Source organism: Eretmochelys imbricata, chromosome 2 (assembly GCF_965152235.1).
Source record: "Eretmochelys imbricata isolate rEreImb1 chromosome 2, rEreImb1.hap1, whole genome shotgun sequence".
NCBI classification, from domain to species: Eukaryota; Metazoa; Chordata; order Testudines; family Cheloniidae; genus Eretmochelys; species Eretmochelys imbricata.
The window spans coordinates 228,682,222-228,709,104 of NC_135573.1; the positions used below are offsets into that span (position 1 = coordinate 228,682,222).

Here is a 26,883-nt window from a genome sequence, read left to right on the forward strand (position 1 = left end):
CTAAAATAAAGCAGCCTAAAAGAGAACACTTACTCTCTGCCCACCCCTTGCCCCCCAACACTCAATTCTTCCAATTTATTTACAAGATAAACAAGTAACAGTAACAGGTATAGTGGTTATTCCTGAAACACAAACCCTACTACTTCTCAAATTGCCTAGATTCTACTGCTACAAGGGCTGCGAAAGTGAATTGATTTTCCAAGAATTTAGATAAATTACTTACTATCTGCAACTTTGTGAGCTTCCCAATATCTGGCGGCAGGATTTCAAAATCGTTGTCACTTAGATAGAGTGCACGCAGGGTGGCTGCAAATTAAACAGCAATATATAAACAGGGTGGCGTATAGCCCAACCATTTGAGGTCGGATCAATAAGAGAGTCAGGTTTGATTAATAACCCTGACTTGGTGAAAAGCCTTTGACATACTCAGGGCTCACAATAATAACAAGCAGGTCAAACTTAGATTTACTGCCTTATTGTATTGTTGGTGTGTTCAGGAAAACATCTATTTCCAAAAGGACTGACACAATTAACAATTTCTACAATAGACTCTGGCAGGTTCTGGCACATAGTTTCAATGCTCAGCTGTCAGAAGGAGCAATTACTCTTTATTACATCTGATTCCTAGTTATTACTTAATGTACATAAAAAAAGCTGTGTTTCGAATGAATTTACACCTATATTTAACTACATGCAGCTCTGTGGAAAGATCTTAAAACAGGATAGTAGAACAAACAACTGAGTTCAAATCAAATCATTTATATTTTCATAGGTAGTCTCTCTCTCTCTGCAGTAGAGGACAGAACGATAAAATTCAAAAACGAAAAAGAAAAACCCAATACATCCATTTAGCTTATTACTATTTATACAGCACTGTGGCTGAGCATGCTACTTTTCAGGAAAATTAAACCAAAAGAAGACAACAGTGAATGCTGGGAAGAGGACTATGACCTCTCACCCCCTCCGAGAGCAGGTTGCATGTCTGTTTTGCAGGTTTCTTGTTAGTTGCATTGTAGTCATCATTTTTAACTTTTTGATAATTTAAAACTTTCCTTCTGTTGGATCATAATCAGCAGGTCCTTCTCAGCAAGCAGCATGGCCTCCTCTAACCTCTTTGCCACTTTTTCTGCTTAAGGCTCTGATCACACTTCCAATAAAAACTATGTTAAAAAGACTATTAAGGTTGCAAAGTCAAACACGCAAAAGTTAAGAATGCCAGAGTAAAGATTGCCTAGGTAATCGTAATTGAGCCTCTTTCTGTGCATGCATTAATGATTCAGTCTTTAACTACATGATCACATACTATTTCTTCTACCTCGCCTCATTCAGTGCACACAAAGGATGGAACTCTGGGAATGAATCAGGGTTGCGTAGTGAAAGAAGCTGCTGTCTGTAGGACCCTGGCCTCATTTGTTGCAGAAGTTGGAAGGTGTCTAGTGAACGAGGTAAGGGATTGCAAAAAGAAAAAAGTTGAATGCTGCCCTGGGGAACTAGATTCTATCCATGCCTCCACTACAGAGTTCCTATCTGTTGCTGGGCAAGTCACATAAACCAAAGTGTTCACAGTTGGCCACTAATTAATTCTGTGTTCCGCATTTTCTGGGTGCCCTACTACAGATACTTAGGGCCAGATTTGCAAAAGGCCAAGTGTTCACAACTGTAACTGAAGTCAAGGGGGGTGAGAGGGGCACTGTGCTTTGAACATATAAGGTGCTGTAAAAATGCTAGGGACTCTGAAAAAATCAGGCCTTAGATGTCTCAAGTCAGACACCCAAAAATCAGTAGACACTTGGGACTGTTTTTGCCTTAGTTTCTCAGTGCCTCAGATCCACAGCTATAAAATGGGGATAATACCACGTCCCTATCTCAGAAGAATATTCTAAAGCTAAATTCATTAATGTTTGATTAAGCACTCATAGTATGATCAGAGCACCATAGAAATGCCCTGGAGGAAATCAACAGTACTGTATTCAATGAAGTTTGGGGTGTGCAGTAACTAAGGCCTGGAGCCACACACTGAATGAGAATAAAAAGTAATATTTAATTCACTTAAAAAGCTGGAATCATACAGAAAAGACAGTATGAGATAACATAATTAAATACTATCACAATGGATATGCACAAGAAGGCTCAATTAAAGCTGCAAAAGCAATTGGAATTCTGAGATTTCATAACTTCTGAGTGTTTGACTTTGTAACCTTAACATGCTTTTAACATATATACAAACTATACACACACACACACACTTCTGGAAACTTGGTTGTGGTTTCTTTCAGATTGTCAACATGCCTCAAGGTGACATTCTTTATTGTGCCATGAGGCTTGTTAGCTTCTATTAAGTTTTAGTTAAGTATGTGGCTCAAGAAAATATTACCCTCAAGAAAGCTAAATATGCCATTACTAACCAAGTCCTTGCATGCCCAATCGTGTCAGGTGACTGTATATCAATGCTACGTATTGCTGAGCTATGTAGAAATATTCAAAAGGACCCAAGGAAGAAAAACATATATCTAAAAAATTCTATTGGAGTTTGGGCTCTATCAAATAAATTTCACCAGCAGAAAGCAAAGCACCATTTTAGGAAGATTTATAGATTTTTTAAAAAAGTTTCTTACTCAGATAGAAAAAGTTTCCAGACAGGGAATTTTCATTTAAGTTGTTATAAGTCAAGTCAAGAACCTCCAGAGCTGGTAAAGATCCAAATCCTCTAGGCAAGGTATTTAACCTGTTCATGCTGTTGATGGTGGAAAAACAAGATACACAGAACATATATTTATAATCATTTCACCAGTTAACCATAAAAAGAATGAAGGCATTAAGAGCTTTCCAAAAAAGAGGAGGCCACAATAATTTCTAGGTCAACCTTTTTAGGGCATAGTGCCAAAGCCCTCAACTCCCACTGGTTAATGGGATGGGAGCTGAGAGTGCTCAGCACATCATAGGATTGAGGCCCACAGACCATTATTTCCCAAATTCCCATGACTTTTCTTTTCACTCCTATCTCTTACCTTCACCCCTCCCTTAATTTCATCCTATCATTTTCCCTAATAAAGTTAGTTTCTTCTCACAATCAGTTAATTTTTTATTGCATTAAGGTATAATTATTCAGGTCACAAGGGTTGCATATTCATGGAGTTATCTAATTACCAGGTCTAGGCACCGTACCTTAAGCTGTACAGTCCAGCTAGATCAGTAAACTAAAGGCAGAGACCTACAGTTAATCCAAGGAGCACAGCAGATCCAGGACCTATTGATCTAAGATAGCCATAGAGCCACTGAGGAAGGAGGAAGACAGACAGACTTTACCACTCTTCAGTAATAGAGATGCTTTGGGGGTGGTGGGATGGAGTGGATACATTCAACACAATGCAGCAAAGAATGACCATGAACAGTGGGTTGAGAAGGGTTACTTATGGATGAGAATTTCAAACAGAACTGTTATACAATGGGGAAAATGGGTGGTATGGCAGGGAAGTCATAAGGGGGGGTGGGGGAGAGACTGAATTTTCAGTCAACAAGATCTTCCAACCAGCTCTCATTACAGTAGTGGAAAATGACAATATTTAATGTCACTGTCTTATTTGCTCACACACACACACAAAATACATTACATCATCATCAAGGTTGAAAATTCAACCACTCAAAAGCTAGGAAATGCCAGAATTAAAGTAATCTGTGCAATAATCTTTAATTACATGATCACTTGATTACATTCTACTTTTTCCACATGATCACATACTACTTTTTCCACCTGTTCCTCATTCAATGCCCAGAATAGACAGTGCCCAGTTAATAATCAGCGAGTCAATACTTTGTTTTCTCCTCATTGGTCAATGTGCGGCCCCAGGCTTTATTTACTGCACGCTATTCAAACACTGCTCTGAAGACAGAATTATTCGTTTCCTTTCCTACAAAGCTCATCATTATAATACCTGAGTGCTTCACAAACATTAATGAATTTATTTTCATAATTACCTCATTCTACGGAAAGGGAGCTGAGGCACAGAGAATAAGATCAAAGGTGTCTGTTAATTCGGATGCCCAAGTTGAGACAATTAGGATCTAAGTTTTCAAAGTACTTCGCATTATATAGCACTTAATATGTTCAAAGCACAGCTCCCATGGAGTTTAACTATCAGAAATACTGAGCACTCACAGCTGTAATCAGACCCCAGGGTCTTAAGTTTGACACCCAAAAATGAGGAACAGATGCTGAGAAAAGTTTGATGAAGTGACTTGCTAAGCATCACATAGGAACTCTATGGTACAGAAAGGGACAGAATCGAATTTTTCAGAATAGCATTCAACTTCCTTAACCATCAGACTATCCTTTCTCTTCCTGCAACACCCTACCTCATTCACTATACACCTTCCGACTTCTACAACAACCTCCTTCACTAGAGAACCCTGATTCATCCCCAAAGAAGATCTACCCCGTGCACTGAATGAGGGGAGGTCCTGTGGAAAAAAACAGTATGATCATAAAATTAAAGACTATCCTAATGCATACACATGAAGGTGCTGAATTAAGGTTGCACAGGCAACCTTAGGTCTTGCATTTCCTAATTTTTTTTTATGCTTGACTTTGCAACCTTAATAGGTCATTAGCTGGGTTAGAACCTTTAGAGTTACCACACAGACCTCTCGCTTTTGATCTAACAGTACCAGCATATTCTCCCCTGCTCTCAATCCCAGTCTATTTCCTTCTTCTCCCTGGTCCAACTCTTGTCCTCTCTGCATCTGAGTCAGTCTGCTTTCTCCTCCATGCTGCCTGTGCGTTAGCAGTGTGTCACAGAACACAGGAGAGGGAGGTTTCTGGGCTCTCTGTTCTGGAGAATGTGTAGAGATGGCTTGTCCACAGTCTGGTCACATCCAGGAGCTGTAGGGCTGCAGCATACCCAATGTGCATGGAACCTGGTAGCAGCTAAGCTCTATAAAGTAACTATGGAACATGTAAAAAGTAAGATTTTTCAAAACATTTTTAACTTGGCCAAATGTGGGTGGATTTTCACAGGAAAAGACAAAAGCATATTTGACACAAAGGCCATTCCCTGCCTAATTTTAACTTCCAGCATCAGATCACTAGAGCTTTTCAAAAGAAAGGACTGCCAGATTTTAACATTGGCAAAAATGTATTTTTCCTTAAACTTATTCTCAGAAGTGACTAGACTGTTTTGGCCAACACCCACCCTGAAAATGTTATGAAGTATGGCAAAGTTAAACAACTGAAAGCAGGGTCTTATAATAGGAAGTGTCACACAACCTTAAGAATAGACAGTGCTAATTGCCCTGCCTTAAAAAAATTAAAAAACAGCATCCGTTGTGGACAGCTAACCAAAAGAACCAGGACAAGGAGGGTCTGGAATAATAATAATTAAAAAAAAGGGGGGAGTGGGGGGGGGACGACGACGGACTGTTTAATGCAACAGATCAAGGAGAAAACTCCAAAGTATGAGGTTAGGGTTTGAGAGTATTCATGGAGTTCATTACAGAAGGAGCTAAAGCTGCTCTCACATCTAAAATGAAACAAAGCAATCTGGAATAGAGTGGAGATCGGATCACATGGTATCAAATTGGGGCTACTCAAATCCTCAGGGTCAGAGTGAGTTTTTGTAAAAAGGCATGTCTGGAGGCCTGACTCAATTATACAAAAAAAACCTGTATTAAATGATGTAGCTCAAGCTATAGTTATTTGTAGGAGACTAAGAATTAGGACTGAAATTTTAGATATTCCATTGAATAATGTGGTGAAATCTTCTGATGAGCAGCAGACCCATCAAAAGCTGCTGTGCAGTGCATGCAAAGTGAGTCCCCCTCCGCATAAGTGACACCCAATACACCTGTAAAGTGTACAATGACACACGATATACTAAGACTGAGTAACCCTGTCAAGATCCCTGGAAGAAGTCACAGCTAGACTTGCTTCAAGACCCTCTCCCCCCCACATCACCAGCAATCAAATTCTTCAAACATCAATGGATTTTTTTTTCTTAGAGCGCTCCTGTTAGGTAGGTAAGCATCGTCATCTCATTTTATAGCTAGCTTAAAAGCTGCCAGCAATTGTTGGAGCACGTATGTTTGTTTTTCCTGGAGATTATTTCAGTTCATGATCAAGGGCCACAGAGAACAAGAGTAGGTGTATCAGCCTGGGAGTTGGTACTTGGCATTCAACCTAGCAGGTACACCAGTCAACATACCAGAGCTGTTTGTATTTCCCTCTCTTTGAAAAGTCTTCTCTTTTGTTGGCATCCAGTTGCACAGCTTTATTAATGTGCACATGGATAAAGAAGCAGCTCTATGCCCAAGTTATTTACATATTTGTTCTGATGCATGTATGAATTGATCAGAGTTCTGTTTTATTCCCTTGAATAAAGCGGGGGGGGGGGGGGGGAAAAGAGGAGAATACACCATGTTTGTGTAACTTAGAGTAGGCCCCATGTGGAATGCTATTCAAGGACACTGGCAGCTATGAATCCAGGACACATGATTAGCTTGTAGCAGCAGCAGCAAGAGTTTCTTAAAATGTAGTTTACAGTTCTCTTTATTTCAGTATTATAGTTCACTCACTTTATGTCTGTGAGAGTGCTGCTGTAGCACCAGAATTCCTGTGTGACCACGGGCAAATCACTTAAGTCTCAATTCTACAAAGATTTACATGCTTAATTTTAAACACAAGAACAGACTGACCCACTGGCACTACGTAAGTGCTTAAAGTTACGCTCCAGTAGAACTCTCTCCAGAATCAAGGCCTTGATCTTACTATGCCTCACTTCCCCATCTATGAAATGAGAATACATCCTCTCCCACCCTTTGTCTTGTTTACATCAACTAAGTTTTTTGCAACAGAGATAGTGGTGTACTATAAGTAGGGCTTCTGCAATCTCCACGGAGATTGCAGAAGTCACGGATTCTGTGACTTCCAGCGGCCGACGCGGCTGGCCCCGGGGACCGCCCGAGCAGCGGCCGACGCGGCTGGCCCCGGGGACCGCCCGAGCAGCGGCCGACGCGGCTGGCCCCGGGGACCGCCCGAGCAGCGGCCGACGCGGCTGGCCCCGGGGACCGCCCGAGCAGCGGCCGACGCGGCTGGCCCCGGGGACCGCCCGAGCAGCGGCCGACGCGGCTGGCCCCGGGGACCGCCCGAGCAGCGGCCGACGCGGCTGGCCCCGGGGACCGCCCGAGCAGCGGCCGACGCGGCTGGCCCCGGGGACCGCCCGAGCAGCGGCCGACGCGGCTGGCCCCGGGGACCGCCCGAGCAGCGGCCGACGCGGCTGGCCCCGGGGACCGCCCGAGCAGCGGCCGACGCGGCTGGCCCCGGGGACCGCCCGAGCAGCGGCCGACGCGGCTGGCCCCGGGGACCGCCCGAGCAGCGGCCGACGCGGCTGGCCCCGGGGCTTCCCATCCACCCTAAGATTCCATCAGGGGTATTTATGGTATAAGTCATGGACAGGTCACGAGCCGTGATTTTTTGTTTCTTGCCCATGACCCGTCCATGACTTTTACTAAAAATACCCATGATTAAATCGTAGTGTTAACTATAAGTAGTGACACCACATAGTACAGTGGGTCACTGAGCTAAGAGAAGGCCCTCTAGATGTTACTGTAATTCTACTGGTTAGGAGCAGGGAAGGAGTATCCTTCGCTGTAGCTGTGGGAGGTTGCTGTAATACAGGTTTAATGCTCCTGGATTGTTTGGGTAATGGAGCCTCTGTTGCACCATGAACACTGCTATTTCTGTTCTTGATCTAAAAAGTTATAGAAATCACTAGCACATCAAAACACCCGCCCAGTGCTGAGGGAGCATTACAGCTCCTTCACAACCACTACTGCCTGCTGCTGTGCCCTCCCCACCTCACTAGCACCACTGATGGCAGCCTCTCCCTCAGACAAGTACTGTTGCTCCCTGCCTCTTTCCAGACCCTGGCAACACAAGCCTGAGGGTTCCAGATACCCTCTGTCCTGCAGGAGGGGGGCACACTGGAACACATGCTTTCAGCTGGTGATCTCAGGTGGTGATTATCTTCTTAGACACGCTTTTATCCAGCACAAATCCAGGTACCAGGCTGGATGCCAGCTGCATGCCTGGGCCCTATTGTTCCAAGATGTATAGGGGGAGGAGGGGTAAACTTACCACTCTAGCCCAGCAGTTACTCATTCTTACCCCTCTTGCCCCCTTTCCTCCCCAAAAAATAGTTTCTTCCTGATCAAGACTTCCTCTGACACCCACATCTTGAATACTGTGTGCAGATGTGGTCACCCCATCTCAAAAAAAAAAAGATATATTGGAATTGGAAAAGGTTCAGAAAAGAGCAACAAAAATGATTAGGGATATGGAACGGCTTCCACAGGAGGAGAGATGAATAATACTGGGACTTTTCAGCTTGGAAAAGAGACGGCTAAGGGGAGATATGATAGAGGTCTATAAAATCATGACTGGTATAGAGAAAGTAGATAAGGAAGTGTTGTTTACTACTTCTCATAACACAAAAACTAGGGGTCACCAAATGAAATTAATAGGCAGCAGGTTTAAAACAAATGAAAGTATTTCTTCACAAAATGCAGTCAATGTGTGCAACTCCTTGCCAGAGGAGGCCAAGATCATAACAGGGTTAAAAAAAGAACTAGATAAATTCATGGAGGATAGATCCATCAATGGCTATTAGCCAGGAGAGGCAGGAATGGTGTCCATACCCTCTGTTTGCCAGAAGCTGGGAATAAGCAACAGGGGATGGATCACTTGAAGATTACCTGGTTCTGTTCATTCCCTCTGGGGCACCTGGCACTGGCAACTGTCGGAAGACAGGATACTGGGCTAGATAGACCTTTGGTCTGACCCAGTAAGGGCATTCGTATGTATGCTCTCTGCCTCCACTGCCATTCCACATAGATGTTGAAAAGTGGCCAGTGGCTGATATTTTTCATGCAATGAATATAGCCTTGTGCAGCCAAATATTTGTAAACAAACAGCAAGCAGAGGCAGTGGATATACAAAGTTAATTTGCCAATTTTATTCCTCTGTGTGAATGAATATTTTTGACTGTGGGTGTGGCCCATGAGTGACAGTTGACCTGATGCAGCCAGGCCCTGAAGATCACAAAAACCCATCCCTAAGAAAAAGAGAAAATAGCAACACAAGGAGCACTAGGATGTTGTATTCAGATTTTTTTTAAACCACTTGGCGAAGAAAAGCAGGTGGGAAAATATACAGAAGACCTCAGAAGAATGAAAGTTGACCTTGGAAGCTGGAGTACTTTACCCAAAGTGATCTGAGTATTTGCTGGAGAAGTGTAGAGTATGAATTGTTCAGCTGCCCTGTGGGCTGCTTCAAAAAAGTTTAGCTATAAAGGAATAAATCACATTCCCAAGGTGGGGTGGTCTTTTGATGTGGTTTATTTTTTTAAAATCTCTCTCAGCAGCAGCCACTAATGGACTGATCCAACTCCTGAGATCAAAACCTTTCCAGTGGCTTTAATGGGAAATGGACCTTGAAGGAATTTACCAGTTTTAAGGGGGACATTAGTTATGTTGTAATACTTAAAATATGTGAGGCACCCAGATGCCATGGCATTGGACTCCCTTAAGTTGTATATTAGAAGTAGAATGTTACACTACGAAGTTAACATAGAAGGCAGCCTTTGGTTTACCATTTGCAAGACTAAGGATACTCCTCAGCAAGAATGCCAATTCACAACACTCGTTCACTCCTACCCCTAAAAACAACACTAATGGAAGAAATTCAGGGAAGTAGTATATTGGTTACAACTAAGTACAATCAACTTGTTACTGGTTTCATCGTACGTAGAAAGCATTCAACTATTTCCCCCAGTAATGGTGCAGCACTACACCTTGAGGTGTATCCCTCGTCAAAATATATGCGCGCGCACATAGAACGTTGGAGTGTTACTTTCCCAGGCAAACGTGTTAATTATCCAGTCTCATTGTTAAATCCAAGCCAATGGAGGCTGCCAAGAATCAAAGCATATTCCACTGTGCTAGACAACCAGAGACCAAATAAGAACCAAAACTGTCTTTATCGAGGAGACAATACCAAAAAAATATTTATATCACTGCAGCCAACAACGGAGTTCAATTATCAATCTCTTACGGAGTTATCCAACTCATTAGAGAATATGCAGCCTGTTAGCTAAAGTCTATTTGGATTTAAGTAACAGCGCGTACACATCCTTTCCCTCTGACTTAAGTTGTTTATAGGTCTGAGTTTGTAATATAAAAATTCATTCATACAGGGAGAAAGCTGTAAATATAAAATTGCACCCACAAAATAGGAAACATACCAAATACAACTACAATACGGTTTCAGAAAAAGGTCCATCCCCCTACTGTAGGTTTAGTTTTATCATCATATTTCTTGCAGAAACTCCATTAAAAAAAAAACAGTAGTTGTAATGGTGGTTAAGCAGAAAGGAACCACCAACTGTATTAGATAGAAATATGTTTGAGAACTGTTAAAGGGGGTGACCTCTAAAGGATGCTTCCATTCTATGAATGCTTATCCTTTTAGGCTTTCAACAGAAATCCTTGTTGTATTAAGCCACTCTTAACCGGAACCGCAATTCCTTCATTACTCAATGGATACAAATCCCAGTTTCTAACTACCCAGATGGAAATCCTAAATAAAACTCAAACATTAATCTTTCAGAAGACAATTAATCTATGCTAAAGCATGAAGCAGATCCTAGATCTTTTATCATATAGTGACCACAGAACTCTCAGATTTAATAAAGATAGCAGGTAAGGGAACAATTTTGCACATGCATGAAATAGTATGTAACAGATTTCAAACTGAATTTAATAAGTGGATCATTATGGATTGCTACTGACAAACTAGACATCAATGTAATGTGAAAGAGATCATACACAAGTGTCTCTTCCTCAAACTGTTTCAAATTAAATAAATACATAACTGGTGTTTTTCTAAGACACTTAATTTTTGGTTCAACTACAATGAAACCATAATTTCAGAGCTATCCCAAGTGCCATAAAAATTGATCTTATTTACAAAACATGAAAGCTTTAAGTGCAAGATTCAATTACTGTTAACCACTAACAGTTTTTGCATTTTTTTTTTTGGTGGTCATTTTTGCTTTACTGCTACGTACCCAAGGTTCAGGTGTTTGAGCTTCTGAAGGCTGCTAATCTGCGTAGGCAGCTCCTCAATCTGGTTGTTGAAAAAGTTAAGCACTTCTAAATTCTTCAGATCTGCAATGTTTGGTGGCACAGCTGTAAGGAAAAAAGTGCATTGCAAAATTAAAGATTCTCAGAGCAACAGCTTACTTGGATTGTAAACCCTTAGGGAAGGAACCATCTTTTTGTTCTGTTTGTCTGCACCTAGCACAAAATGGTCCTAGTCCAGGACTGGGGGATCCTAGGTGCCACCACAATACAAATGAAATAATTTCTACCCCACAAGAAATGCTGATGGCCAGTAGGGCTCCATCTGGTGTCCATTTTCAAAGCCATCGCTGGCAGCACTCTGTCCTCTTAAAAAATGCCATTAGCATTTTAAAATACTGAAACGCCATTATTAAGGTGGGGGCAAAAACACCATGACAAAATACTTATTCTGCTTACAGAACACTAAGGAACCATGCCTTCCATTCGGTTTGCACAGCACCAAGCACACAGACAAGGCTCTCAGACATAACCTAAACTTTTGGATGGTTACATTAATATACATCAGAAAAATAGATAGTTCAGCCATCCAGACCTAAATGACAGTTTTATTTAAAGTCTTCTCTAGTAAAACTGAAACAAAAATCCATTCTGAGTGATGGTCCATTTCAGCCTGCTGTTTAAATAATCTAATATCTGAGTAGGCGTCCATTTAACATTCAACTAAAATCACAACAATTTAAGTTCAGCCTTAAATGATGAACTGTTCAGCCAAGACAGTTTCTGATTCACCTCCCATGAGTAAAGCGCTATGATCAATACATACAAAAAAGGTTACATCAGATTAGCAACAGATCAATGCATGGTTATCTAGAAATATGAAAAACCAACCCAGCAGCACGATATGAATAAGCCTTTGCAGATAAAAGGTTAAAAAGATGTACAGATTTAAATCTCTTTTCCCACAAAGAGAAACTTAAGCATGCAGTTAAAGTTTACATTAGAGCTGGAGAAAAAATGACAAATCATTTGCACTGAAGCTTGCAACTGTACCCACACTATTCACCTTGGTGCATAATGTTAACTTTGACAACAGCAGGAAAAGTAGAGAGAAGGTTTAAGTAATTATGAGCTTAAAAGAAAATCATGGCCTCGTGAATTTGATGGAATGAGGCAATACGCCCCTGCCTTAAAAACGAGCCCACAATATTTACACAGTAGAACATTACAGTAGGTCATTTACTAGACTTTAAACACAGTTACAGTGTTCACAACAATGGAATCTCTAACAGATATCCTAATTGCTCTGCATAAATATTACTCACTGCTCATGGCTATGTTCATGGGAGGACATATTTAGCAAACTGAATAAAAGAAATTAAGACAAATCTGAATATTTTTTAAAAAATCTCACGTTGTCATATGTTCTAAAATAGCTGTGTGCACACAACTCCTGGGGGAATTCTGCGCCACTGTGCATGTGCACAATTTATGTTCCCCACAGATTTCTTTGCTTCCCTGCAGAAAAATGACTTTGCTTCCCTGGCAGAAAGGGAAGCCACAAGAGCGGTCATATGACCCTTCCCAGCAGTATGTTTTGGGTGCCCAGGGCAGCCGGCAGAGAGGTAAATCACTGTGGGGCAGGGGAAAGGACTGGGGAAGACCTGGCTGGTGGCTCCTATAGAATCATAGAATATCAGGGTTGGAAGGGACCTCAGGAGGTCATCTAGTCCAACCCCCTGCTCAAAAGCAGGACCAATCCCCAATTAAATCATCCCAGCCAGGGCTTTGTCAAGCCTGACCTTAAAAACTTCTAAGGAAGGAGATTCCACCACCTCCCTAGGTAACGCATTCCAGTGTTTCACCACCCTCCTAGTGAAAAAGTTTTTCCTAATATCCAACCTAAACCTCCCCCACTGCAACTTGAGACCATTACTCCTCGTTCTGTCATCTGCTACCATTGAGAACAGTCTAGAGCCATCCTCTTTGGAACCCCCTTTCAGGTAGTTGAAAGCAGCTATCAAATCCCCCCTCATTCTTCTCTTCTGCAGGCTAAACAATCCCAGCTCCCTCAGCCTCTCCTCATAAGTCATGTGTTCTAGACCCCTAATCATTTTTGTTGCCCTTTGCTGGACTCTCTCCAATTTATCCACATCCTTCTTGTAGTGTGGGGCCCAAAACTGGACACAGTACTCCAGATGAGGCCTCACCAATGTCGAATAGAGGGGGACGATCACGTCCCTTGATCTGCTCGCTATGCCCCTACTTATACATCCCAAAATGCCATTGGCCTTCTTGGCAACAAGGGCACACTGCTGACTCTCATCCAGCTTCTCGTCCACTGTCACCCCTAGGTCCTTTTCCGCAGAACTGCTGCCTAGCCATTCGGTCCCTAGTCTGTAGCTGTGCATTGGGTTCTTCCGTCTTAAGTGCAGGACCCTGCACTTATCCTTATTGAACCTCATCAGATTTCTTTTGGCCCAATCCTCCAATTTGTCTAGGTCCCTCTGTATCCTATCCCTGCCCTCTGGCGTATCTACCACTCCTCCCAGTTTAGTATCATCCGCAAATTTGCTGAGAGCACAATCCATACCATCCTCCAGATCATTTAACACCTATCTTGTGCTGGGCTCAGCTGCTAGTTCTGGCTGGGCTGGGGAGGACGGGATTTCCTCTTCCCCTGCATGGCATCCGGGGTTGGGTCAGACCCATCCCCAGATTTCTCCCCCAGCTGCAGGAAGCTCTGCAAACTTCTCCCTCCACCCCCTCTTCCCGCTTCCTGTGCCCATCACTCCTCAGCTTCAGGGGGAGGGATCCCCCATCTGCCCAACCCCCGTACTTGCAGATCCCCCCCTCATATCTAGACCCTCCCAACGAGCCTCACCCCCGCCCCAGACTCAGAACCTCTTCCCCGTGAGCCCCATTCCCCCTTCACCTGGGCCACCCTGATGAGCCACCCGGACCCAGATCCCCACCCCACTGAGCCCCAACCAGCTGCACCTGGATCCCCACCCCACTAAGCCCCCCACAACCAGACCTTCCTGCCAAGCTCTGTGCCCCACCACACCCAGAACCCCACCCCCTGAGCCCCAACCATCTGGACCCCCCTTCAGAGTGCCATTACTGTTGCACCCAGAACACCCCCCCCCACAAGCCCCTGTGCTTCCAGATCTCCCCCTGCACCCGGATCCCCCCCGAGCTTCCCGCACTCAGATTGCCCCAGACAGACCCATCTCAACTCACACCTGGATCCCCCCACACTAAACCCCTCCACTCTTGGATCCTGCCTCGTTGAGCCTGTCTGCCCACACCTGGTGCAGCTGGCACCAAGGGGCAGGCCCGGTCCTTGTGCTGTGTCAAGGCTGGGTTCAGCCACACCACTGAGTCTGTCCCAGGGGGGTGGGGGATGGGAAGAGAGGAAGAGCTGCGAAGTCTTCTCCCACCTCTCTGCAGCCATGCTCCCCAATGCCATGGTGGAGTCTCCACATTTATTTGACAAATAAATTTGAAGGATTTTAAAATGTGTGCAGAATTTTTAAATGTTTTGGCACAGAGTGCCCTCAGGAGTAGCGTGCGTACGCGTGAACGCACACACCCCACCCCCCCTGACCCCAGCTGTTGACATCAATGGGAATTATGCGCGTGTTTAAGTACAACAGGTATTTGCCTGTCTATACTTTGAAAGCATATGACAATTTTCCACATAACAGATTACTTAAATTTTTAGATATTTTATAATACAGGTGTTTTAAGCCTCAGAATATTGCACCAGAGGCATTATCATAGTTAGTATCTCTTGCCATCACAGATTTCTTACTATTACATGATAGGTTGGCAAGTACATTGCTTTTTGTAATCAGCGGTATTAATGCTTAAGGATTGAAACCATTATTTTCTAGTACTTCTGCTTCCCAATTTAGCCACAAACCGAGAATAATGCAGACAGAATGCAACCCCCTGCACTGCTGATGCAATTAAATCTTGGTCTGAAAGTAGTGACCGTTTTGACAGGATGAGAGATTATTTCACTCTCCTAGATAAATCAGTCCAATTTAACACCACAAATTATGCTAAATGTGATACAGGGCTAGTTATATGGACACAGAAACAGTAATGCCACACAGGATACTAAGCTTCTTACTGCCACTGGAGCTGTATGACATCAATTCTATTCTACAAACTAGTTATCACTGAAAAGGTATCACTGATGTAACCACCCAATGCTTCCAAAGAATCTATTTTCCAAATCACCCTACAAATTCCCCAAAGCATGTTAATCTTTTTTTTTTTTTTTTTTTTTTTTAAAATACCGGTTACCTACCTTTCTGTAACTGTTGTTCTTGGAGATGTGTTCCATACATCCATTCCACAAAAGGTGCGCATGTACCTTGTGCATAGTTGGAGATTTTTCCCTCAGCCATACCCATCGGGCCAGCATGAGCAACTCTGATGCCTCACACCACTGCATGCAGGTACACAGGGCCACACTGCTCCCAGCCACCCTCAGTTCCTTTATATTGGAAAGGCTCCAATATGGAAGGGAAGGAAGAGAGAGGGGTTGCGGAATGGGTATGTGTTGCACATGTTCAAAACCAAGAGTTTACCAAACTTTAAGAAGAGACAGTTACAGAGAGTGATTGCACATGTCCATTCCACAGCAGGTGACAGGAGGGAGGAGGGATAGCTCAATGGTTTGAGCATTGGCCTGCTAATCCCAGGGTTGTGAGTTCAATCCTTGAGGGGGCCATTTAGGGATCTGGGGCAACTATGGGGGATTGGTCCTGCTTTGAGCAGGGGGTTGGACTAGATGACCTCCTGAGGTCCCTTCCAACCCTGATATTCTATGACACAAGCAGTGTGAACTGGAAGTAGGTTCAGAATCTACTTGAACAGGGATTGTAGGACCACCCGCCCAAATCTGGCACTGTCTCTACATTGATAAGAGAAAGCATAGTGAGAGGCAAATGTATGGACTAATGACCAGGTTGCTGTCTAGCAACCATTCAGTACAGGTAGACGAGCCAGAAAGGCAGCAGAAGTTAGCTGTGACCTGGCAACTTTCTTTGAAGGGGCAATATCAGCCAAGTCAGCTGCATAAACAAACACAGCTGAAAATCCAGGAAGAGATCCTCTGGGTGGCCCTCTACTCCGTCTGAAACCACAATAAGGAGCCGAGACGAAGACCTGAAAGACCTAGTCCAATCCAGGTAATGAACCAAAGCTCTGCTAACATGAGGTTTTTGAAAGAAAGTCAGTAAATATATTACTTGATTAATATGAGAATCAGAAACCACTTTAGACAGGATTTTGGGTGAGAGTGAAAGAAAACCCTGTCCCTAAAGAAAATTGTATAGGGAGTCTCTGATACTAAATCTTGCAGTTCCCCAACTCTCCTGAGCAAGGTTACAGCAACCAAGAAAACCACCTTCACACACAGGTGCAACAGAGAACAAATCACTAGTGTCTCCAAGGGGGAGACGGAGGGCAGGAGACACATCAACTTTGCTAGAACTAAAATTTAAACTCCAATGTGGAACCAAGCTGTGAACCTGTTATAATCTGAGCAAACCTTTTGGACATCTGATGGACACAGGGTTTGAAAAAACTGATTATCCACAGGAAGCTGGAAAGCAAAAATAACTGCCAGATGGACTCGTATGGAACATCAGCTAAATTTTGTTTCAGAAACAAAAGAAAGTCCAAGATAAGGCAAATCAGAGTTTGAGCTGGGGGCATGCCTCTTTGTACTGACCGAAACGGAGAATCTCCCCCATTTAACAAGGTACATAGACTTAGCTGAAGGCTTCCTACTATTTAGCAGAACTTCCTGTACCCCCTTAGAGCAAACTCCTTCCGAAGTTGTCAGCCATGAAACATCCACACTGTCAGCTGGAAGGTTGAAGGTTGTGATGAAGCAAGCTGCGATAGTCGGTGAGATCACATCCATATCCCTCAAGACTGGCATTGGAGGTCTGACAGATAGGGCTAGTGGAGTCAAAACCTAATGCTGAAGGGGCCACACTGGGGTTATAAGAATAAGGTGAGCAGAATCTTGCTTGACTTTGGACAAGACTCAGCTGGAGTGGAAGTAGAGGGAAGGCATACAGCAGGCCTTTGGACCAGGGTAGGAAGAAAGCATCTATCAGTCAATCTGGGCTGTGACCCGCTCAGGAACAAAAAGATGACGTTTTTTGTTTGCTCTTATTTCAAACAGGTCCACTTGGGATGTTATCACACTGCTAAAAAAAAAAAAAAAAAAAAAAAACCACACAATAGACCTGGACACATCAAGGCAGAGAGACCTGCAAACAACCTACTCAGGAGGCCTGCAAGAGCGTTTTGAACTCCCAGAAGGCAAGCAGCTCTCAGGTTGATAGAACTGGTCATGCAGAAATTCCAAAGTAGCATTACCTCGTGGCAACACCTTGTCAAATGCTCCCCCCTTATTTGTTCACATAGAACACTGTTGCTGTGTTGTCTGTGAGCACCAACAAATTGTAGGACCACCCACCTAATTCTGGCATTGTCTCTAAATAGATGAGAGATAGCACCAACAAATTCCGCCACTTGATATGTGGAAGGAATACCACACAAGCTAAATGGATAGCCCAAAGCTCCCTGATATTTATATTGTAGCCTGATCCTTTTAATGCTTAATAATTATACAGATTACCAACTGATATTAATTAATGAGCTAGGGATAATAGCGTTTTCATCCCAGAATCAGGCTCCACAGAATTAAAACTGACAAGTTCAATATCTTGTAGGGAACCGCGGGGTGTAAAGACACTCACATTGAGGACAAAGCAAAGCCTTGGCTATTTTTATTAAAACTATCAGTAAAGACAGGAAAGCTTCAAACCTCATAACCAGAGAGCAGTAACACAATATTAGGGATACCTTTGGTGTCATTCCCTGCATATGCTTATATACTCACATCCTCCCTTGGGAACCTGATGGTGAGAGACACAAGTCTCGGGAATTCCAAGTGACTCCAATGCTCCAGGTTCCCCAATGCCCAAAGATTGGTGGTAGATCACAATGAAGAGCTGAAAGGTCAAAAATAGAAAGCTAGCCCCCACTACATGGTGGCTTAGCCTATTATAGGGCTTGGCACTATCATGAATATTCATTCCGCTGCCCAGCCTTCAGTGTCCAAATTGAACGTCCTCACCCTCATAATATTGGGGAGCACTTATCCTATAGGTTAACAATGAATTAAATGGTATTAAAATATCACATCTCACCTATTGCTCAAGCAAGTTTGTGGTTAGACATCTGCCAACGATTCTATCCTAAAATATCAGTTAAGTGTTCCTGTGGTTGCCTGGTACCATTATGTTCAACTCCCTTTACTGAGCAAGCTATTCCCAATTCCCCCAAATTTGGGGTAACTGTTGGGCCATTTTATCTATGCTAAGAATCATAGGCCTACTATACTTATGCAAACTTGCTTCAGCTAATGTCTTACAGCAGGGGTGGCCAACCTGAGCCTGAAAAGGAGCCTGAGAAGGAACCAGAATTTACCAATGTACATTGCCAAAGAGCCACAGTAATAAATCAGCAGCCCCACCATCAGCTCTCCCATCCCGTTCCCAGCACCTCCTATCCACCGGCAGACCCGCTGATCAGCGCTTCCCCCTCCCTCTCCATACCTCCTGATCAGGTGTTTCATGGAGTGCAGAAGGCTCGGGGGCCGGGGGGAAGGAGCGAGGGCACTGCAGGCTCGGGGGAGGGGGTGGGAAGGGGTGGACTGGGGGCAGGGCCTGTGGCAGAGCCAGGGGTTGAGCAGTGAGCACCCCCTGGCACACTGGAAAGTTGGCGCCTGTAGCTTCAGCCTCAGAGTCGGTGCCTAGACAAGGAGCCACATACTGGACTTCTGAAGAGCTGCATGTGGCTCCGGAGCCACATGTTGGCCACCCCTGTCTTCAAGATACAGGCCTGCAGGTTTCTTGTTACTGCTGAGTAAAATAAAAAGGCTAAGCTAGCCGTAAGAGCTACAATATGGAGACAAAAGTTCTGAGTCTGAAGGGGACTTAAGTGAGCTCCCCAACCTAGATGTGCATCTGACTGGAGTTGCTGAGGGGGAAAAGAACTCCCTTGCAAAGATTTGCAGTTCTACTCGCCAGTTCAGGGAGGACAAGACCAGAGCAGTTACTTGAATCACTATGCCCATAGGATGATTGGGCAGTAATTACAACCAACCCTGGAGTTCTGAGGTGTAGCCTGGCATGCTGCACCATGTAGGTGCATGCCACCATATGTCCTAGAAGTCTGAGGCAATTCTGAACCATAGTGAAAGCGTTTGCTATTAGATTTAGGAGGAATGACCTGCATTGTTTGGCCTTTGTTGAGTCCAGGGCTGCATCAATGAATTCTATTTTATGCTGATGCCTATTCAAAGATGTCTCTGTATTGATTAGGAGCCCCAGTGCATCAAAAATGAATAGTTGTTACAGTGGATAGCATTTGAGACCTGGACCAGCCAGCTGTCCAAGTGGGGGGAACACGTGGACTTCCAACCTTTACAAGAATGCTGCTACCGCAGCCATGCATTTTGCGAATAGGAGAGAAGGTTCTGACAGGCTGAAAGGTAGTACTGCAAACTGGTATTGCGATCCATTGACCGAGAATCTGAGAAACTTTCTGTGATTCTGATGAATTGCCACATGAAAATAAGTGTCCTTTAAGTTGAGAGCAGCATACCAGTCCCTGGGAATCTAAGGAACGGATAACACATGCTACGTAAATTGAAGGGAATGACCCAGTTCCACTGTGCTTAAAACCGACAGATCCATGGTGATGTGGGTCCAAGCAATTAGGAAGTGGGATAGGCAGTTGGCAAAAGCTGGGGTGGAGATAGATGGCACTCTGGTAGACCGTTCTAGACCAGAACATCAAAATGACTGTTCAGAGAACCCAGTTTGCCTGCAGGAACTGGGAGCTGCAGCAGAAGAAGGGGGAGGATGCCTCTTGTAACTTCTGCTTCTCTTTTTGAACAGATCCTGGGTATGCGGCAAGAAGGGCTGAAACCACTGGGACAGCTGTGGGCAGAATGGTTTTCTTTTTGTCACCAGTGTATAAATCCCCTTAAGGGTCACTCTTGAATCTTTCAAGGTATGAAGCCTCTCATCTGTTTTAATAGAAAAGAGCAAGGGTTCTTCAACTAGGAGGTCTTGAATGGTTTGTTGCACCACAGGGGGAGACCTGACACCTGCAGCCAAGATGAATGCTGCATAATGATGGCGGAAGCCATAATTCAAGCTGGAGTGTCTGCCGCATCCATGCTTGTTTGCGATGCTATTTTGGCAACTGATTTGCCCTCCTCCACCATAGCAGTGACTTGTGCTTTGTCTCAACAGGGAGCTTGTCTTCGAACTTCAGGATATTACCCCACAGGGTGAAACTGTATCGACCCAGCAAACACTGCTGCTTCATAAGATATAAACCTGTGGAATAAAGCTTTCTATAGAAATGTTTAGCTTTTTTGCTTCTTTTCCTTCCCGTCTAGAGGCCTGGTGTTCCTTTCTCTTTTCTGTCAGCAGCAAAGACTACCAGAGAGCCTGGAGAAGGGTTGTTATAGAAGTGCTCAAATCCCTGCGAAGGGACATATTTTCCTCCCACTGATAAAGGAGTGGAGAGCAGGGAAGATGGGGTTTGCCATAAAAACCTGACAGGTTTCAGGAGAGCCTCGTTAATAGGGAGAGCTACCCTAGAGGGTCCTGCAGAGTCCCTGCATCCAGATCCTCTACAGGAGAGTCCCAAGCACGTGGTTCCCCTGCACAGTACTGGTCCCACTGGAGGGAAGACTGACCTTGCTGCAGATGCTTCCAGCACCTAGCCAATGTAGAAGGGCAGGAAAGAACAGGAGAGGCTCTAAAATGTGGAGGGGAGCCCCAAGGCATCCAAAATGGCCACTGACATGGAGGCAGGACCCAGATAGATACAGGCCATTGGTCAGAGTGTGAAGGCTGTGGCTGGTATCAGAGAGGCCGGCACCCCACTGGGGCATACTCGGGTCAAAACGCATATGATCCAACCTTGGAGTCTACTGAGGAGTCCACTTCCTCACACCACGGTGGAACTGACCCCGTCGGCAATGGGAGGTCTGACTCAGAGTCTGGAGATGGGGCTACCAGCAAGATCACTACTGGGTTCTCCATAGATAGAATCCTATGGAGAGGAGCAGCAAATTTAGAAGCCACCAGTAGCAAACACTGCTCTGGGGCTGGAGCTGGGACCATAGAAGCATGCGCTTCCAATCCCAGTACCAGAAGAGATTCCTGAATACTAGAGGAAGCCAGCACCAACAGGTTAAGCAACACTCTGGCTGCCTTGAAAACTTTGGGTATAGACAGCACTGGAAAGGACTCTTGAGTCTGTGGTATCTAAAGGTGCACCAATCACTTAGGGATTGGTGTCAGACCTTCCAGGGTTCTGGAATCAGCAATCCTTCCTGGTTTCCGGACTGCGTCTGCCTCTTTTTGAGCACTCTCGTCTCTGCGTCTGCCTCTTTTTGAGCGCTCTCGTCTCTGCTTGGTACCTTCACAGTAGTTTTCAAAGGCCGCAGTACTGTGTCTTGGGGAGACTTATCTTGTCTCTTCTTAGGTACCGTGATGAGAATCTGCCTCTGGATTCTGTCAGAACAGTGGGAGCACTCCAAACCAACTCACATGTGCCAATATCCATTCTTAGATGGAAGGTTCTGATGACAGGCAAAGCGCAGACTCCATGAGCAGGTACTTGAGTCTGGCAGCCCCGTCCTTTTTCAATCTGGGTTTGAAACCTCTACAAATGTGGCATTTACCACTCATATGTGCCTCTCCTGGATACTTAAGGCAGCTGCAGTAAGAGTCACTCACTGGCATAATTTTGTTACGTGAGCAACAAGCCTTGAAGCCAGGAGAATAAGGCATTAGTCTGGTACCATCCTTGCTACCCACCTGAGACCCCTAATCTATAAAATTATCCTAAATTTAATCCTATATCTACATATGTACAAACACACTGCTAGACTAAACTCCAGCTTGATATGATGTCCTGAACCGAGGCCTGGAACCCCCAGACAGCAGACACATCCTGGTCTCCACCCAGTGGGCTGAGAAGCTATTAGGACTATAGCCCTAGCCAAGGCACCACCCACAGGAGCTCTGACTGGAGGATTGCCTGGCTCCACTAATTGGTCCAACATGCTATTTAAGCCAGGAGGCAGCACAGGAAATTTGTCCGAGCAACAAGCTGGTTTCCTGCTGTGGCTGCATTGCACCCTGCTTATGCCTGCTTCCTGAACCCAACCCTGTTCCCGATTCCTGCTCCTGCCTCACCTCTGCCTTCACTCCTGTTTCCAGCATCCTCCTGCTAAGTGCTCGATCCTTGACTCGCCTCCAATCTTCAGTGACCAGTCCTGGCTCTAACCCCGGCCTTCGACTTCTGACCCTGACTCAGGTTTGACCCTTGGCTCTGGCATCTGACCTCAGCTCTGACCCTCAACTTTGATTCCTGATTCTGAGTCTGGCTTGACCCTTGGCTCTGGTAACTGGCAGTTGACTGTGACGCTGACCCCGGGCTTCATTCCCAAACCTGGATGCCTGCTCCGCCCACAAGACCGGATTCCTGCTCTGACTACTACACCAGACCACCTACATCTCAGTCCACAACATTCTACGGGTACTATATACACGCTACAAGAGGGAAGACTTGCCGACAAAAAGATCAGAGCTCCAACAACCGTCACTGGCAGTAGAAAAACTGGGAAGAGGGATCAGGAACAGCACAGCCATTTATACCTGCATGCAGTAGCACAAGGCTCACATTGCCCTGACAGGTGCTGCTGAGGGAAAGATCTCCAAGAACTGCACATGGCACACACGCATCTATTGTGGAATGGAAATGTCCAATCACTCGAAGAAGAACTAACCGTGCATATATCTTAGCCTCCTGAGTTAGTAAGTTTGTTGCTGACCATTTGTATTATTGTGTGAAGAGTATTTCTTAAAGTCTCCTGTAAATGGCATAACGGACAAACAGACAATACCCACCAACATAGCTCACAGCACAATCAGATGAAATGTATTTAATGAATCACTATATAAGCCAGTCTATCATTATGGAGTGGCACTAGGGAGCACCAACATCCCAACTCACTCAACCTCTCCAGCCAGACCTCTCAGCAGGGTCACAGGGAGCCTCAGGGGAACAGGGAATTCTAAAGAAAAGCTCCCTTTGCAGCCCCTATGCAGCTCTATACATCCCACTGAAGGACGGTATAGACACCCTCACAGAGGCCTGTCAGACTCCAAAGAGCAAGCACACAAGGAAATAAGGTGCTGATGCTCTTTTGGAAAAGAGCATTAGGATTTAATCCTTGAGCAAGACGACATGTAGTTTGCTGAAGCCCTCAATTCAGATGCACGTATGTACCATTTCTGAAGGGGCAAATGGATCTCTTCCTTGCAAAACTTCTGCCCAAGTGACTTAAAATCTAGAAGCAATGATTTTACTGAGACCATTTAAGAGCACCAGCTGAAGAATTTCACAATTTAACACAGTTAAAATCTTTATTCCAAAGAGTAGAAAGAAAATAAAATAAACCACAAACTCACAGCTGGCCTTGTGGGGCTCAGACTGTGGGGTTATAAAACTGCAGTGTAGATATTCAGGCTCAAGCCTGGGCTCTGGCACCCTGCAAGGGGGAAGGGTTACAGATCCCAAGCCCACACAAGTCCAAATGTCTCCCCTGAAATTTTACAGTCCCTACCCAACTCAGCTTGCACAGATCAGCCACAGGGTTTGTTTTTTTTTATTGCAGTGTAGATACAAGCTGAGCTTCTGAGATATTAGGATATCTACAGCCTACTGATTTCACATTGAGATCATTTTTATTTTCCAACATTTTACTTTCCTCACATGCCATTCTGAAAGCTTGTATGGATAAGTACATGGGGAACAAAGGAAATGTATCCTACCAACTGATTCAGCTGACATGCTATTTCTGTGGCAGCTGGCACAACAGCTCAAAAGACTTTGGGGGTTAAGCCCATGCCTAGCCTAATTTGGAGAGAGAAAACTCTCCCGCAATGACCAGCATTACGCAGCTTCGACTGCTCCCAAAGACTCCCAAGAAACAAATATGAAGGCATATCCCCTTTGGCGGACATGCAAGTAGCCACATGGTTTTAACTGCTCAGTACCCAAACTGACCTCACTCCATGAGAGCAGAAGTGGCTTAGAACAGGGATTTACAAGCTATGGTCCATGGATCAATAGCAGTCTGAAGAGAGGTGGCTGGTCAGATTGTACTGACTAGTCCACCATTCTGGAACAGGAGGAATCTACCTTTTATGAATTTTACCGTTTCTGTGAAGGCCACACACATTCGTGGGCACTACAACAAATTACCATCCTCTGAAAAAAGAATGGTGGGACAAGGAATTGTCCACACAAGCGAGCCATAAGAGGTTCTTTGTAACATGAGCTAAATTCCCTCCTTCTAGCCAAGACTTAAGATGTTGCACAGACCTTCAAAGACACTTTGTCCAGCTAATAATGTTGGCTTTGAAGTTCAACAAAGGCCACTTGAAGAATAAGACCCAAAGGGCTTGCTCCTGTTCCCAATATAGTCAATGACAACTTTATAGGAGCATGCTTTGTCATGTTTTCAAGCACAGCGTATTTTAGTATCATAGAACAGTCAGTCTTCCAAGATTTAAGATGCATTTTTGGGGTTGGCAGACACTATTGCTAAACTTATGAGTTTATTTGGGAAAGTGATTTTTCTGGGGTTCCGATATGGCTTCTCCACACAGACATTGTATAATCTCTTCTAATGAAATGATATAGCCTATCGGCTCTCAAACGGTGGCCTGTACAGAGATCGCCTGTCACATGGGACTAGCTGCTCATTTCCAACTGCTTCTGGAGGTGTTCAACCTCCAAAATACAATGAGGAAGAGACCACAGAAGGAACCTGTATAAGTGCCTCTATTAGGAAACTACTACTGAAGGGAAATAAATTAAACCTCTGTCTTAGAGATCAAGAGCTAGCATCACTACAACTTAAGATGTCCCACTGTAGGCTAAGGTGGTGGCTGCAAGAGCCACTAACAGGAGAGGAGTCAGGAGCTGCCACTGAGATCAGAGCCCCAAGCAGGTAAGGACTGCCCAGGAGAGATGGAGAAGTAGAAAAATGGGGAACAAGAGAACATGTGTCTGGATAGCATGGGCAGAGATTGAGGTGAACACTATTCTCAGATGCCTTTATTTTTCAATAATCCCAACTCTGATAGTGGGCTCGCTTCAGTGGATATCTATTGTTTTATATGATGATCGTGGCAGTACTGCAGCACTTGATGACTTACGGGAATGAAAAAATCCATATGATCTTTGTACATCATGTATCTATTCCTGCTGACATTTACTCAAGTGCTTCACTTAAACTTTTGAGGAATCCAAACCAACTACAGAGGACTTCCTCACATGTTTAAAATTAAGCTTGACCAAGTGTTTGCAAGACTGGGGCTTTAATTAGGTTCTCACATTGACAAGTCTCTTTCTTCTTCACATATAAAATATTTTAATGTTTATACAAGTTACAGAAGTTTCAAACAAATCTTTTTTATACTCACTAAGGATGAAAGCTGTTCTTACTACAATACCCATGTCAAAACATCTTACATTTGTTAAACTAAAAATACGGATTTTTTTCAGAGAGAGCTTAGACTAAAATCAATACCCATCTTTAAGGCAGTCTGTACAGTTGAAGGGATTTAGTAAATATATAAGCCTCTCAACAAGAAAAACCCTTCTCTTGTTATGTAAACTAAGAACAAGATAAACATTCCAGATAAAATTTATTTATCCCAGGTTAAAGTACAAAATATTGCCCTTTTGCTGCATGAAAAGTACTATATACAACATCCATCTATTCATAAAACAGTGCATGGCTAAGCTGATTATTTAGGTGTCAGCACATATGGAACTGATTCAAATTCTTCCCATTGGCTTCAAAGAACTTTGAATCAGGCCATAAGTGAATTAAGAATTTTAAGTATATAAAACTAAGATTAGTCTTTTCACTGCCACATTCAGAGTTTTTAGAATCTTTACATGCAAAGAAGGGTCATTAGTTTTTTCACAGTGACTCAGTTAACTGATTATCCATGTTCTCAAACAAAAACTAACTAATTATGTGGTACTTAAGAACTTGAAGTTCAGTAGTACTCCAAACCTTTTAAGATTGAGAGTATTTTTCCATAAGAGCTATGAGGATTATTTTTTCTGACAACAAATAGCACTAAGATTTATAAAGTTATACATCAGTTTCTCATTAAATTGCTTTACTTATACATTGCTAAATACAACTTAAAAGATAGCTCAACAGGAGACTTTTGAAACCACTTATTCCCATCTCTTCTACAGAATTAAACTCATGGGTCACACAATTAAGGGGCTTGATCCTGCAAAACCATTGCCAGCCCCTTAGCTTCAGTGGAACTACTCATGTGAGTAAAGATTCACAGCATCGGACCTGAAGAGTTCATCACTTTGAGATCTCAAGTTCTAAACAACTGAAAATTAATTCTGTGCACCCTGTATAACAGCATTTAAAGAGCTGGAATTTTGTTTGCTTCATTGAACAAGGTTACTTCTCAGTTACTGAGAGAGAAAATCTACTTCACAGAAATGAGAGGGGAATTAGCAAAGGGAGAATGCAGTTTTATTCTTAAAATATTCATTGAGCACTGACATGCTTGG

General features: G+C 43.9%; 1 protein-coding gene across 1 annotated transcript in view; it reads right to left on the reverse strand.

The window, feature by feature from the left end:
* RSU1 (Ras suppressor protein 1) overlaps positions 1-26,883 on the reverse strand; it is a 187,691-nt gene that overhangs the window by 117,289 nt on the left and 43,519 nt on the right. Inside the window, exons 4-6 of the mRNA XM_077809432.1 lie at positions 11,118-11,238; positions 2,616-2,734; positions 224-306 (exon numbers count right to left, since the gene is read on the reverse strand). Of these exons, the coding sequence (XP_077665558.1) occupies positions 224-306; positions 2,616-2,734; positions 11,118-11,238 (323 nt within the window). The remainder of the gene's footprint in view (positions 1-223; positions 307-2,615; positions 2,735-11,117; positions 11,239-26,883) is intronic.